The following is a 13,248-nucleotide window of genomic DNA, read 5'->3' as shown; positions in this document are numbered from 1 at the left end:
AAAAACAAATACACTGGATGTAATAATAAAGTGAATGTTTAATAAAGTTTGACAACATAAACTGCAGTTTTTATAAGTATGAACACAAAACGTTGGGTAAATAGGAGGAAGAATGCTTGTTTGGAGCGGCACAGAGAAGACAAGGCATTCGATCATAAAAATAGATACGTTCAGTCATATATTGAATACTTTTTCTTTACATAAACAGAAAAGTTTTCACCAGAAATTGGAACAGAAAAGGTACAAGTTGGTGCATAAAATTTCATGAGAAAGCAGGAAATTAAATGTTTCACACTCAAATTTTCCTTTATCCTTTCCTTATGGTGGCTCATGGCAGCAAACTTTACATAGATATTGCTGTGTAACAGATAGTGCAGAGTCAGTTTGACTCTGTAGCCTTACAGTACTTCTAGTATTTACAGTTATCTTTTACATGCCTGGGCAAATTTTCAGTCTTTTGTGAAGGCTTCTCACAGTATGACATTATAAACCTGAGATCCAGGACATTTTTTTCTCCACTATTCACCTGTAAAACTACTCAGGCCATGTAAATTGGACACCGAAATGTTTTTGAAATTCAGCCAAAATTCACTGAGGACCAAAGCTGTAACAAATCAATACATAGTTTCCGATCTGAACGGTGCCCTTCAAACAGTTTAAAGCTGTAGGTGTCTGTGTAGCTGCTCTAACTGTCCTCCTTCAGCATCTCCTCAATCTCTCTGTCCCAGCTGTCATCTCGGTTCTCATTGTCAGCCAACACGTCGTACTCCTTAAGCTCCTCCTGCAGCTCTCGCTCCCAGTCTGCAGTCTCCTCTGAAGAAAAAACTATTAAGAAATAAAAGCAACAGTGAATCACCTATTAAACTCTGGCAAGCAGCTCTACAAATATGCACTAACCCAATTTAAGGAAAAGACTGACCCTCCTGTGTGTTTGGATGTTCCCTCTTGTCCAGGACCAGCTGTTCCATTTCTTTGCGCAGGTCGGCCTCGTTTATCTTGCATGAGTCAAAGGCATCGCTTACAAATTCAGACACGGGCGGACTGGTGGAAATCTCCTCTTCATCCTTTCATAACACAAACAGAAGGTCGTCTTAGTCACGCTCATCTGAGTCCAATCATCATTTTAGAAGGATTTTTTTTCTGCATACATTATTCTTTAAAAACAGGTGGCTTACCTCACTTGACTTTGGTTTGGTTCTGTGGATGGATGGGGGAGTTTTCCGTTTAACTACATCTGCAGAAACAATTTTTTGAAATCATATCAGAATAGTAATACCAAGTTCAATCTAATCCATATTCTATTTTACCTACTGCTGTTTGTATTATTACATTTTATGTAGATTATGTGACAAACCCAATCTAAAATGCTGTGCTTAAAAAGGTTAACTCACTTTTTGGTTTACTACTCTTCTTTTGTCTCACTAACATTTTGTAGGAGAAGCCATAAATAGAAAAAAAATAACTCTTGTACCTATATGATGAAGCTCCTCATGACTGGAACTAGTTTTCTCCACGTCTCTCCGCTCGGCAGCCTGTTGAGCTGCGAGAGCTGTGAGCTGAGCTGACTGTTTGATCAAGGACACACGGTAGAAGTAATTCTTCCAGAAGGCCTCCTCCTTCACCCTAAAAAGAACCCCACAGAGGAGCAACTTAGCCATCACTGTGAAAGGCAACTATATAGTTTTTGCTTTATTAAACGCACTCTTATGCAAGGGCGAATATGATGAAGACAACAAAGGTAATATGTAAGTGAAATGTTCTCACTGTTTGGGGACCAGATGGAAGCGCATCTTCCTGAGGAGCTCATCTTCCTCCAGCATCACCATGGCGACTGGATACATTTGCTCAAAGTCAAAGTGAAATTGCACCCCAGCAGGCGGGTCTCGCAGAAAATTTCTTTTGTCCTGCCGTCAAATGAAACCACACAGTGAAGTTCTATTCGTTCTGGCGTTATAGAGAAGCACAATTTGACTATTTTTCTAGATGAAAAGAGATGTTTCATAAGGACACTCACAGCTGAGAGAGCTAAAATCTGTTGCTGTATGGTTTCCTCTTCATTATAACCTACCCACGGTGGTACAGCAGCACCTAGGGACAATGAAAACTGGCCTGTAGTTACTGCAAAGTAAACACACTTACATGTTATAATGTTTTGACTGAGTACATGTTTGTTTTGAAAGTGAAATAACCAATTTAAAGGTGCCCTTCAGTGAAAACCTGTATGGGGCTTTCTGTATCATCATTCTTCTCCAGATCAGGTTAGTTTCCGGTTTCAAATGTGTGGCTGATTTACTCCAATTTGCCATTGTAGTGTAGTGTAGTTTTGCAGTGTTATAGTGAGCAGAGTCCTAGGTGAGCTGGTGTGCTCAGAGAGGGACTTCAAATCTAAACACAAACGAACTACAGAATACAGGAGTACTTACCAAACTTTTTGGCCTTTTGCTCCTGAACAAACCTTTCTTGTTCTTTCTGGAAATCGCCCAAAATGGTCTGAGCAAAGAAAACATTTATTCAAAAAGTACTCAGTACACCGAAGGAGCAGAAATAATTCAAATTACAGACAGCAAAGCTTTTTACCTTATCAATGATTCCATTAATCTTCCCCTCCTCCACACTTTTCTTCAAGGTTTGCGCTGTTTCAACGACGGATTCAGACAGTTTCTTTGAGGCACTGCTGGCGAAGCTATATATGTAACCTGCAAAGAAACCAGTCAATTCAGCAACACTGAGCTTACATGGATCTGAAATGTAACTAACCACATGTACCCACTCAAAATCAAAGGCGTCTTTGGTCTCCTGGTCTTCAATAAATTCTGTCCCACCACTGGCAATTTCAAACCAAACCCCCTGTGCTAAGAAGTAACGGTGACTTGACGTGACCGTCAACATTACTGCTACAACAAAGTCTATTAATTTTATCATACTTACCACTGAGACCCTTAGCTTTCTGGGGAAGTTGATCATCTTTCTCGGCAGCACCGGTCTGCTCATTTTCAGGTACATTTACTCCACAGTTCTTGTCTTTATCAGCATCAACAGACTCGGTTTCTTGTTTAACTTCGGCATTTTCGTCTTCTATTCCGAGCCAGGTCCCCCAGCTCTTAAACATACTGTAAACGTAGTGCCTGAAAAGTTAAATTAAGTTATTTAACATGCTCCAGTGATGGTTTTTAGTTGTTTATATGTCGTTTTTTCTTAAAGTTTGAAACTAAAGTTAGAGCTGGTGACGTTTCAGTATTCACCCACTTCCGCAAACCGGTTTGGTTTGACCCTGGTGGCTACCCTTAGGTGAACAAGTTGTCATGGAAACGAACGCACTGCCATAAAGTTGTTTAAAACCAAGTTGACCATTCATTAACAAGCAATTTATTGCGGTAAATTAAATATAACGCTCCAGACATAAATGTTTTAGCTTCAGTTTTTGAGTTAGAATGCGTTTATATTTTTAATTTTAAAAAAATCATAGGGAAACGCAGCAGTACTAGCTAGCTAACAGTAGGTGACACGCTTGCGCTGCGTTTCACTACACTTGTTATTATCCCTGTTGTCCATGGATGGAGCTAGTTTTAGCTTAGCTAATTTAAACTCTCCTGAGTGTGTCAGTGTGTCGTTGTCGGCTTGTATCATGAAGTAGGATACGGACAGACCTGCTGCATTTTAAACTGTGAGAATTATCGGCGTTTTCCGCGAAATTGTTGGCACAGTTAGCCTAAAAGTGACTCTATTTGAAAAGATAAACGGTTCCAAAAGATGAAGTATGTGTAACGTAAAGCTGGGATATAGCTGCGTGCCACCCCGACGAAGCTTTCGTGTTCACCGGTTTATCCACAAATTGAATTGCCAGGTAAGGCTGTTCGTTTCACCACAACTTTTGTGAAGTTTTCTAATAAAGCTGTGCATTTCACTGAGTGGAGAAGTTAATTTCGTCATTGGAAATGTTTCGCACGAAGATTGGGTTACTCATGTAAAACAGCAGGTCTGTTTAACTCTGCTCAGTTTGACTTATTTCTAGTTGAGGATGGTTGCCATTCTGCTTCTCGACTGTGTTTTATTCTGTTGAACATAAGAGCATTACATTTATCTCAGCCTGTCCGTAGTATGACAACAGGTGTTCACGCAGGGTTAAGATTTCCTGAATTAGTCACACAAGGCTTGTTTTTGTAGCGTTTACACTGAGGCAAAACATCTTTCATGACGAGAGAAGTCACGAAATGAACTCTAATGTATTTATTTTGTCTTTGTGAGAAGGTCATTTAAAATTAAAAGCAATGGGACTTCTTGTGTACAACAATCCAGACACGAAAGTGTTGTCTTTATTTACCTGAGTTACTTTTTTATTGTTATTAGGCTTTACGTTGTCATTGAATTTACGTGGACAGCCCACATTTCTTACACTCATGAGAACAGTTGGGTTGAAATAATAATCATTAAACGCTAAGCAGAATGTTTTCTGTTTTTCTCCCAAAATATTACCTTATGTATTTTTTCTAAAGGCTAACTGTCAAGAACTTTACTTAAACACGCTCTAATACTAATAAAATTACATCCTTATCTGGTTTTCTGACTTGTACATGTCCCTGATACTGCAACAGTGTCCACAAACAACACTAAATTTTATTTCATCACATCTTTTCTGTCAGGCACTGCCATGTTTATGTATAGGTTTACCATATTATTCATCAATAACATTGCTGTGGTATTTTTTTCTTTTGTATCAGCTAATACTGTCATTGATGCCAGCTTAGGTCTACACAATACAGAAGAAATCAGACTACTAAACCATTAAAGTTGTCATTGCAACAATAAATAAAGCATGATTTTTTTTTTGCTTGATGAAATAATATAAACAGCATTTTCTTAAATCTTAAAAATTAGCCAAAGCTACAGTAATAATGTCTAATTTTTCCAATGAGAGGGATTTGTGTAGAAATAGTATTTGATAAATAGTGTAAGAAATATTTAAAACCCGGAACTTTCTAAAAATCCTTTTGTTGTCCCATAAAAATAAGCCTAGCATGTTTTTCAAAAGTCAACAACCTTAGTTAAATGTCATTATTATCCAAATGTATTGATTGTTAATCATGCTTTTGTGAAAATATATGTTCATGTCTCTGATGTTGTTGTAGTCTGCAGAATTCACCCCAAATTCCATTTCCCCACAGCTTTTCTTTTCTGTCAGGCTGTTTAATGGCTATATTTAAATTCTAGCTGCAACTAATGCTTGTTTTCATTATCGCTCAATCTGTCAGTTATTTTCCAGATGAATCAGTTAGTTGTTTGGTTTATAAAATAATGAAAAATGTCAGTCAGTACTTCCCAAAGTCCAAGATGACGTCCCCAAATGTCTTGTTTTATTCACATCACTAAGACATTTAGTTTACTGTCATAGAGGAGGACGAAAGAAACTAGAAACTATTGAAATATAAGAAGCTGGATCGGAGAATTTAGACTTTTTATCTTTAAAACATTGTTTAACTAAATAATCTATTGTGTGAATAGTTGGAAAGTAATAGTTGACAACTTATCAGTTAATTGGTATTACTCGATGTTAATATAAACAACATTTTCTAAAAGCCCAAATTTTCTTTAATTCTAAACAATACTTTTGCATGTTTAGTCATATTTACTCGTGTTCATGTTTTGTAATAATTCCAAGCTTTCACAGAGAGGATGAATTGTCTTGCATCAAACAGACAGACTATGATACTGCAGTCATCTCTTGCAGCATTGCTTAGAATAACAAATAAATATTGCCTAAAGCAGACGTAACCATTTGTATCACACGGAGACATGGACATGTGAAAACATAGACATAAAGAAGGCAATGACATTGAAGTTTGTCAAATAATATGTACAATTCAACATTTTATCTTTTATAGCTTCTGTAGCCATCTAACTCATGAATAAAGTGTGCTCACTGTATTCGTGATCATGACGTTTTTAGGTTCTCAAGCATTTCAAAATGATTAGCAAGCTTTGTGGACTTAGACTGTGCTGAGTTCTGGAACTGATCAGCTAAACTGTGATCATTTCTGAAATTGATTGCCAATCAGTGTGATAATGCTGCTAGTCCCAGTGATTTTAAGTGAATGCTATCTGCATAGCACTAGAACACAACATGCTCAAAGGTTGTATGTCTTTATATTATTTTCATAGATGTGCATACTATTATGTGTTAATAGGAAGCTCTCTAATGCTCTTGTTTCTTAACTTTCATAACAGTACAATGGAGGCCGAAGGATATAAAAATGATCCTCGCTCTATGGAAGCGGAAAGCTTTTGGCATGCGATGCAGAAATCAGGAGAACTTGATCAGAGGACCAGAGATGGTGAGGGCTGGAAGCTGGTGGATGTATTTCTTTCAGGAGGTGCCCCATGGGGTTTCACGCTCAGAGGGGGACTGGAACACCGGGAGCCACTGCTCATAACTAAGGTAAAAAATTGAAATGACTCTTATTAAAATCAAATACAGCAAAGAACTGAGATGTTGAGTGCAAGTTGTCTCATTGGAGAGACGGGCTTTAGCTGTCAGTTGTCATTTAAAAATAGAGTACATTGTTGATAAGTCTCTCTGTCCACATCCAAAATGTCCATCCAATAAAGTGACATTTTCATTCCAGACAGTCATTTTCATTGTTTAAAAGCTGCAGCCTATTTAATGACCTAAAGCTACAGGAATATGAGTCAGAGGTGTGTATTTTACTGTCAGTCTTCAATTACATCAACATCAGCAGCTCATTAGCTTCTCAAATGTCTCTCCTCATGTAAAGATCCTCACATCATTCCACACTATAGGATGCCAAACAAATTACATTTTCAAATATTTCAAGTTCACAAGACTTTTAACACGATGCCGCAGGTGATGGTGCCTGGCAAAGCTCAACATTACTGTCTGTGTTTTGGCAGTAGTTGCCCAGACCAGCTAAGACTATAATTTTACCAGTTGCCGTCATCTAATGAAGCACAAAATGCTGACTGTTCTGACACCTGAAACATTACTGCTTACTGGCAAGCATGCTTTGCATTTTTCTTGTGTGATACAAGAGAATAAAATGAAACACTGAGAAAGAGAGGAGATGATGTTATACTAATTGTATTATTGTGAGCACACATTAAAATTAACTGATTGTTCTTAGGCGTGCTAGTGGAATACATTGAAAGCCTTCTGGTTGGTCGTTCAGATTAACTGTCGTAGCAACTACTGTGCAACTTGCCATAGAATGTCATGGTGTTACAGTCAAATATAGCGATGACATTTTTTACAGATATTCTGCAGTTTCCAGAAAAATATCCCAACATCAGCAAGATGGATTAACACAAAATGTATGTAGACTTTCATGGTTCCCAAATAATGACTTCAGAGAACTTGAGATGTAGTGCCATCATCATCTCAAAAAATTTAATAGTCCATTACTTTGATTTAGAATTAAATAACTTGCCAAATTAATGACATTCCCATTAGCTTTGGTTATATTTTGTGTTTTAGGCTGATTGATAGGGATGCACATTATCATTTTTTTGCCAATACTAGTACTAATTCATTTTAGATGGAAAAACACAGCACTTTTATTTTGGCGTAATATTTTCCAATAAAACAGTAAACTTTAAACCAGACAGACATTATCTGCATTTTGCGGTTATTTTCATGTTAAAGCTTTTATCTGCTGATGCCAGTGACCATGCTGATCATTTTTCACCCCTGTTAATGTTAGCATTATTACACTGCCTGGCCAAAAAAAGTGGTCATCTGTATTTAACTAAGCAAATGGGTAAGAGCTTTCTTGTGGATAATTACTGCAGTGATGAATATGTTTCAGCTGCAATAACTTATTTAACCTTATACCTGATGCAGTGAGGAGCTTCTCACTTCTTAAACAACCATATCGGAAGACATATCCTGTGGTCATGGAAAGGATGTTAATGTGTCTCAAAAGAATCACATTTTTGGCCTGCATCAAGCAAAGAAAACAACTAGGGAGATTTCTGAAACTACTAAAATCAGACTAAGAACCGTCCAACGAATTATTAAAACCTGAAGGATAGTGGAGAACCATCATCTTCATGAAACAAGTGTGGTCTGGTGAGTCCAGATTTACCCTGTTCCAAAGTGATGGGGGCATCAGGGTAAGAAGAGAGGTGGATGAAGTGATGCACTCATCATGGCTAGTGCCTACAAGCCTGTGGGGGTTAGGGTTATGATCTGGGGTTGGTCAGGTTCAGCAACGTTCCTAAAGAATGAGGTCAGCTGACTACCTGAATATACTGAATGACCAGGTCTTTCCATCAATGGAGTTTTTCTTCCCTGATAGCATGGGAATGTTCCAAGATGACGATTCCAGGATTCACAGGGTTCACATTGTGAATGAGTGGTTCAAGGAGCGTGAGACATTATTTTCACACATGGATCAGCCTCCACAGATTCTAGACCTCAGCCCCACTGAGAATCTTTGGGATGCGCTGGAGAATACTTTGCATAGTGTTCCGACTCTCCCATCATCAGTATAAGATCTTGGAGAAAAATTAGCACGTCTCTGGACAGAAGTAAATGCTGTGAGACTGTAGAAGTTTATGGAAATGATGCCACAGCAAATGAGTGCCATAGTCAAAGCTAAAGGTGGTCCAACAAAATATGAGCGTGTGCGACTTTTTTTTTGGCTGGGCAGTCGATATTGAGCATGTTTGCAGGCTTATGTTAGCATTTGGCTGAACTGTGCCAAAGTCAGTCTCAGGCAGTTGTTAATGTGACTGTAGACTGAAGATAAATACTATGCGAAGATCATATTAATAATATGCAATTATTTTACAGATATTTTTAATATGATTTTACTGGGAATTATCTTTATCATTTGTTTTCCAATGGGAAACATATAAAAAATATGTTTATTTTATTTTAAAATTTTTATTTTTTCGCTGTAGCCTGTACCAAACAAACATAGCCCCTTAAAGGGGAACTTCAGTTTTTTTCAACCTGGGGTCTGTTTTCATATGTCATTTCATACATGTGAGTGATGGAGAAATGAATTTTCAACATAGCTCCAGTATTTAGCCAGGCAGGCAGCTTAGCAGCTCAGCTAGCGAAAAGTATGGAGCAATTACCCCCCCGTCAAAGTCCACCCTAACGTGCTTTTTTCCCCCACACTGACCGGCTCGGATAGTCTCAACGAGTGTCCCACAACATACTAGAGATGAGAAGTGAACGAAAACCTCCACATTACTTGGCGATCGCTATTTGTTGTGGTCTGTATCCAAATCTCGGGACGCTAGAAAGCAAATCTCGTTCTGAAATAGCGTGATAGCTCGCACCAAAACACCGGTGGGGGAAACAGCTGTTTGCCTCAGGTGAAGAGAGACGAGTGGAGCGATTTTGTGTCGGATTACAGAACAGTTAGTTTTTTTCTAAACCTGGTAAAACTAATGGGTCGTCAGTGCGCATTTCCGAGTTGTGGCAACAGAATGGTGCGCTACACTTCGCGTAGCTTTCACAGACTACCGTACTTGGTGAAGGAAACGCTAAAGTTGTGGCTAAATGTTTTACAAATGGACCCTGAAACTCCAGTTGATGCACTTCGACGTAAAAACTTTGGTAATCCGACACAAAATCACTCCACTCGTCTCTCTTCACCTGAGGCAAACAGCTGTTTCCCCCACCGGTGTTTTGGCGCGAGCTATCACGCGATTTCAGAACGAGATTTGCTTTCTAGCGTCCCGAGATTTGGATACAGACCACAACAAATAGCGATCGCCAAGTAATGTGGAGGTTTTCGTTCACTTCTCATCTCTAGTATGTTGTGGGACACTCGTTGAGACTATCCGAGCCGGTCACTGTGGGGGGAAAAAGCACGTTAGGGTGGACTTTGACGGGGGGGCAAGTTGCCCCATACTTTTCGCTAGCTGAGCTGCGAAGCTGCCTGCCTGGCTAAATACTGGAGCTATGTCGAAAATTAATTTCTCCATCACTCACATGTATGAAATGACATATGAAAACAGACCCCAGGTTGAAAAAAACGAAGTTCCCCTTTAAGGATGGAGAATATGATTTGTAGGTCGGGACACGTTTGTACTGCCAAAATGTGTCATTTACAATGACACATTTTCATATATCCAAAAAATTGCAGCTCCTTTAATTTGGATATTGCAATCACACAGTTTTGTGATTTCAGTAATATTTTGATCCATTGTTCAGCCCTGATATAGACTGTTTAATGCCTGCATTTGGACATTTAGCTACTCTACCGAGATAGTCTGAACTGTGTCTTTTCAAATGTAATCTGTCGGTCAAAGCATGTTCCCAAACCATTAGGCACATTTGATGGAATCTGTTATGAAGTAAGTTATATCTCCAAAACCCCTCCAAAGCATGCAATATAGCTCATAATTCCTCCATACCATGTATTTTGTTAAATAGGTGTTTTGACCCATGCAGTGCCCATGAGGAGGAGATTACCTAACGGTAGAGCAACCCAATCAGCTCTGAAATCACACTGTAACCTCACTCCTCTGTTGACTGTGTAATGATTTACTACAAAAGACCTTGCCAGTTAATTTGGTACGTTAAAATGCCAGCACCTGTTTGTCCCGCAGCTGCGTCCCTTCTTGATTTTTTTTTTTGTTTGTCATTTCTGTATTGACCATAAAGGGGTCCAAAGTTCTTCACCAATGGGCAGAACTCCACCATTGCGCTCAGAGCGGTACAGTTTTAACTATCGTCACCTCATTACCGTCAGTTTTGCAAGCATGTGATTAAAATGACTAGAATTCGGACCATTTTAAGTCTTTAAGCTCTAAGATTAAATGGCAAGGTCACATTGCTGAACTGTGAGGGGTGAACCATTGCCCAGGTTTGCAGTTCTTTGGTTTGACATTGACAGCATTTTAATTGTTAATGTTTTATCACTGAATACCAACATCTGCACTCCGAGGACCAACTAAAGTGGAGCTACTTGCATCAGATGGTGAGATGTCAACGCTTTGAAAACCTTTGGCAACTTTTTACGCTCAACCTTTCTTCTGTATGATTACATTCCATTGAAATAATATTGAATGTTTTTTCCAGTCTTCCTTGCTTGCATTTATAGAATAGTTTCAGTAATCTCATGAAGTCATTTAGTTGTGGACTACACTCAACACGTGTTTGTCAAGCTGTCTTTTGAAATGCCGCAGAGTTTAGTTTGCTGTCACTTAGTCTGCGGTGTGTGTTATTAGATCTCACCTGGACTTTTGCTTTCTCGTACTTCAGTGCCGGGTTAAATTTCAGTTCGGAGGGTAGCTTGTGGTACCAGGAACAGAGGAGGAATGTTGGAGCTTTGTTTGATTTTCTAGATGTAGTGAATTATCCGTGACAGCCTGAAGCCTGTTGGAATGGCATGATGGGATAAATTAAGTCAGGGCTGTGGGCTTTTGGAGCAGCTCTGAGATTATAGCTACTGATTTATAAAGGTGTGTTCTTGAATTATTCGCATTAACCAGATAAAGATGGAAGTAAACCTGCAATTCCTCTTACAGTATATCTACACGTTTCTTTCTGCTTGATAGAAATAAAGTGTTTAAGGCCTCTTATGTCCACCATTTGTCTGTGTAATGACATAAATATGTGGACTTACAGCAGACACAGTGGTACCCACAGTGTAGGCTTTGTGCACTTTGCTCTTTATCTGCCCATTTTTTTTAAAATACAGGTGTTGTGAACTGTTCTTACACCTTTATGTGTACTATGTCATATTTTTCGAGTGCTGTTTTCGCATTTCTGTCCTGCACTGATAAGAACGCTGGAGCTAGCATCTGTTAATAGTAGTTGTTAGATTATATATTTTGCAATAAAGCTCTGTCTTTATGCTCTTCTTCTGAGAGATATTATTAAATATAAAAGTCAAGCTACTAAATATAGTTTCTCCATCTTACTGTTTAATGACCAGTTGAAACAGATGACTGCCTTACTGTTTTTACAGCAACACGTCTCTTTAAAATCATCTGCTTGGAATGGATTTCAAATGTGTCCATGTTTTTCTTGTAAAATTTTAGATTAGTATGCAGTGAGCACAGTTTGGTCTTAATAAGAATGTCTGTATTTTATGTATTAACCAGAGGAACATGCACTGTCCATTTGTCTGCCTAAATCAATAATGTTCTTGGCTGTTTTCTCACTTCTATGCGTTCTCTCTGGTCGTTTCAATGAAAGATAATAAAAAGGGCCCACAGTTTGATGACAGGTTTAGATTATTGGCTAAAAAATATCCTGGATCTAATTAAAATTCTTGACATTCCTCTCATAGCTCAGGTTATGCTCAAGGTCTTCATGGACTTAAAGTCCTTAGTCTCAATAAACTTAAATAATCCTGTTTTACACAAGACAGCTGGGTATGCTGCACATACATGTGTTTCCTCTGCCAGGATCAAATTTTATATGGATGAAAATATTATTTGCTCTTAAAGAAGCTGTGCCAAACTCACTCCAAAAATATCTCTGTTCTTACGCACTGTGATAAATCACCTGCAGGTAAACAGCTTTTACCAATTATTAAATTCTTTGTGTGACAGAATTGTGGGCAAGATTTGACTGCCCCGGGACTGCTCAACTTCTAGAACAAAAATGATTCATTGAGAATAGGAATAAGTCTTGTGTGTGGTAAGAGGCAAGATAGTTTTCTGTTTGTGGAAGTTGGGATTTTGAAGGTTTGAATATGGAATGCTGGAAGGATTATTGATTGGCCAGAGAAGAAGGAACAGAGCAATGTGTGCTCTTTGATGGAGCTGTTCGGTCTTACATAAGCACAACGTTCAGAAGCTGTCTAAGGAAAGAATGAGTAAAAATTTGATTAAGGGTTCAGTTCCAGCATTTGGTACTTGACAATTTTTGTGGCTTGGTTGCATTGACACACATTAATCAGCACCAAAATTGTACCGAGGGTTCAATACAGAGTCAATTGTGTGGTAACATGGATAGAAAAGGTCACTGATTAGTTTTTGTATGTCCTACCTTTAAAGCTGCCAAAGGCATCACTTTCCTGTGATCAAAAAGGAGACCCTGGAAGAGCTGAGCCCACAGACGACAGCAGTTCTGGTTTAGATTTTCTCAGTTCATTGCTTTGGTCTTATGCATCTTTACAGTTACTGACCCTGTGAAATACCTGTTGACTGTTGATATAAATTAACTGATGCTGATTTTCTCGAAATGTAGTTTTATTGTCCTAGTCATCAGCCAACAGTTAACTGGTCTATCTCTAGTTCAGATTAACTTTCCCAACTGTCAGT

General features: G+C 38.5%; 2 protein-coding genes across 3 annotated transcripts in view; one reads left to right on the top strand and one right to left on the bottom strand.

The window, feature by feature from the left end:
* Positions 1-20: 20 nt before the first annotated feature.
* LOC110955352 (synapse-associated protein 1) lies at positions 21-3,269 on the bottom strand. The gene is made up of 9 exons (XM_022200311.2): positions 2,929-3,269; positions 2,578-2,696; positions 2,424-2,490; positions 2,015-2,088; positions 1,765-1,904; positions 1,472-1,623; positions 1,176-1,234; positions 920-1,064; positions 21-825 (listed from the first exon to the last, which is right to left on the bottom strand). Exons 1-9 carry the CDS (start codon positions 3,107-3,109, stop codon positions 686-688), a joined length of 1,077 nt encoding a protein of 358 aa, XP_022056003.2. The 5' UTR covers positions 3,110-3,269; the 3' UTR covers positions 21-685.
* A 269-nt stretch (positions 3,270-3,538) lies between these two features.
* Positions 3,539-13,248, top strand: part of shroom2a (shroom family member 2a) — a 46,495-nt gene continuing 36,785 nt past the window's right edge. For both annotated transcript variants that reach the window (XM_022200307.2, XM_051946680.1), the window contains exons 1-2: positions 3,539-3,844; positions 6,223-6,433. In XM_022200307.2, coding sequence (XP_022055999.1) covers positions 6,227-6,433 — 207 coding nt within the window. In that variant the 5' untranslated portion in view covers positions 3,539-3,844; positions 6,223-6,226. The remainder of the gene's footprint in view (positions 3,845-6,222; positions 6,434-13,248) is intronic.

The sequence above is a fragment of the Acanthochromis polyacanthus genome, chromosome 4, assembly GCF_021347895.1.
Source record: "Acanthochromis polyacanthus isolate Apoly-LR-REF ecotype Palm Island chromosome 4, KAUST_Apoly_ChrSc, whole genome shotgun sequence".
Taxonomy (NCBI): Eukaryota; Metazoa; Chordata; class Actinopteri; family Pomacentridae; genus Acanthochromis; species Acanthochromis polyacanthus.
Note: the sequence above shows the minus strand (reverse complement) of the source record. Positions and strands in the feature narration are given on the sequence as shown.